Here is a 2,578-nt window from a genome sequence, read left to right as displayed (position 1 = left end):
CATTTGCATCGCAGCTTTCTTTACTTCATTTCAATTGTGATAAAATAGCTATCATTTTAAAAAAAATACTCCGTCTTACGACCGTGTCCGCTGCAGTGAATATCTTTTTACTTACCGCTATTGTGCTCAATTAAGCAGATGTTCGCGCGGAGATTCCGATCCTTTGTTTGTTCCGTCTAAAAGTAAGGAAAGCTGCGAGGCGAACATTTGCACAGGTGTTCTAATGTTTTGTTGGTGGCTGTAAGCTGCAGGAATTCCAAAATAAATAAATAAATAAATAAATAAAGGAATAAAGAAAGAAAAAAAAGAAAAAAAAAGAAAGAAAATAAGCACTACAGTAGCCGGGACAATGTGAAAGCAGAGTTTTGCCATTGCTGTTAGATATTGAATGCTGTGCCCTGTGGAAGATGAACAAAGAGGGTACAAATGTAAATGTCTCTTCCTTATCAAACTGTAGGAATAACGATCAGAAACCGCAGTATCAAGGCCCAGCTGTCAGGCCGGGGCAGCATCCTCTCAAGCGAAGAACGACGTGTCCGAGGGGAGACCTCCCGACTTCTCCTGGACTGGGCTATCATGCGAAGGATGCGGGCATACAGGCGGCCCTGCCAATCATCCCCGATTCGTGGCCCCTTAAGCAGCTTGACATTCACTTGGCTGCGCTTACTTTTTTTCTCAAGCTGGAAATATTTTCCGAGCGGAGGAGATGGGGTCTCTGTCCTTTGATCCCGCTCAGTCCCGCTCGGAACCCTCCGAGCGTACTGGAATGGCTAGGGCTGGACCCACACGTCACGGTATGCTTGATCGGAAGCATCATCTTATCGGGCTTGATGAATCATGCGCGAACTCTCCATCTAACGAGTGCCTTTCGAGCCGTAACGTACGTATCACAATAGCATCCCACGCTAAACGTTAACGTTGAGGTCAAATGATGATACTAGTGCAAGAGGTAGCTCCGCGACTGATATTCTCGTGGCGGCTGTCCTCGTGGCGGCTGTTTTCGTTGATTCCGTGGGCTGTGAAGATAGTCAAGGTGCCTGGATCCGGATCTCGGCAAATACTATGACCGAACCCAAGGCAGCCTTCTGGTAATTTGCCGCTACCGCGCTGCACCAGAGTGGTAGCTGGGAATGGATGGGAGCAAAATGAAATTGAGCAGAGGCAAAGATATATAAAGCGCGAATTTGAAACAGGGGACGAGATAGGGTAAGAGAGAGTAAGAAACCGGTTGCTTGCATTTGGGGCATCAGTTTAAAGATACAAGAAATAAACATAATGCGGTGAGCTTGCTACTGAGAATGTAGTATAAAGCAAAAGAAGACATAATTGACTTGTAGCATGGCATTTACTATCTCTGTGCAAATGCTACAGAGAATAGACGGCTTGAAGAACTAATCAAAAGTGGATAAAAATTACTTCGAAGACCGAGCGTTCTTGAGGAAGTCTGCGCACCGTGCAGCGACCATCGCCGTGGGTACCTGAAGGTGTGTTGCAGGTATAGTTGGGAAGATACTTGCCTCAGCGATGCGCAAATCTTCAATGCCGTACATACGCGGCTCATCATCGACGATGCCTCCTTCAGCCTCGGGGGCCATGCGGTACGTCAATGAGTAGTGAAACGTCATGCGAATACTCTTGTGCACGAAGGTGTAGATGGCATCATTGGTCTCGCTTTCTGGCTGCAACATGACATAGAGAGAATAGTCACCCTCCTTGGCCTTACGCGCCATGGCAAGTCCGAGTCGAATAGCGTTACGCAGCATAAACCAGTCCTGCTCGTCACTCAGAGAAGTTAGGTCACACGCCGGGCGGGCGCAGGAGTCGACCGACGTCGGGCGCACCGCACCGCGCAAGTGTGGCTTGAGCAATATGCAGAAGAAAGGCATGGCACCCTTGTCATCCTTCATCTTCCGGAACTCCCAAGTATAGTAGGGGATATGTATGATTTCGATGTTGGGAGTATTTGAAACAAGATGGGCGTCGGGTGCGGAAGCATCGGACGGCACGGTTTTGAAATCCTGGTCAAGATACTGGGACTGTGCGAACACAAAAGGCTGTAAATTCGGGAAGAAGAAAAGGCCGCGCCCGAAGAATAAGTTTTGAGCATCTCCTTGGTCGCGAATAATTTTCTGCGCTCACATTTGTAGAGGGTGCAGTGTCGTCCGGCGATACCGTGTAGAGAGCGGGATGCCAATATGGTCCTGCTACAAATTGTAGACTACATCAACAGGGATATTACAACTTTAGTGAGCCGCAACACACCAGCTCTGAACCAAAGCCAGGCAGATCTCTGACTGCGGTGATATTATGCTTACGTAGATGCTCTGCGGGGCCGACGCCACTGGAAAAGCGCGAAGATGTAAGCAGAGCTCGTGATAGAACTATGCACCAAACGAACCTCAGCATAAGCACCTGCGTATACCCTGCGGGCTCGCAATGAATCCACACAAGACAATCTCATGGTGAGCTGTAGCGTAAAATTGCGTGCTAGACGAGCGGCCGGCGGCAGAGTCCCACCAGAATAAAACCCCGACGGCACGCGTCCTGTTTGCGGAGGGCTGTAGGTTGAACTTTAACA

General features: G+C 48.7%; 1 protein-coding gene across 1 annotated transcript; it reads right to left on the bottom strand.

Annotated features, from left to right (window-relative positions):
* Nucleotides 1-1,412: 1,412 nt before the first annotated feature.
* PHACADRAFT_109174 (uncharacterized protein) lies at nucleotides 1,413-1,886 on the bottom strand (the record flags this gene model as incomplete). The annotated part of the gene is made up of 1 exon (XM_007403099.1): nucleotides 1,413-1,886. The coding sequence occupies one exon, from the start codon at nucleotides 1,884-1,886 to the stop codon at nucleotides 1,413-1,415; it is 474 nt and encodes a 157-aa protein (XP_007403161.1).
* Between the last annotated feature and the right edge of the window lie 692 nt (nucleotides 1,887-2,578).

Source organism: Phanerochaete carnosa (genome assembly GCF_000300595.1).
Source record: "Phanerochaete carnosa HHB-10118-sp unplaced genomic scaffold PHACAscaffold_750, whole genome shotgun sequence".
Classification (NCBI taxonomy): domain Eukaryota; kingdom Fungi; phylum Basidiomycota; class Agaricomycetes; order Polyporales; family Phanerochaetaceae; genus Phanerochaete; species Phanerochaete carnosa.
The sequence above is the reverse complement of the archived record's forward strand: the minus strand, read 5'-3'. Positions and strand labels throughout refer to the sequence as shown.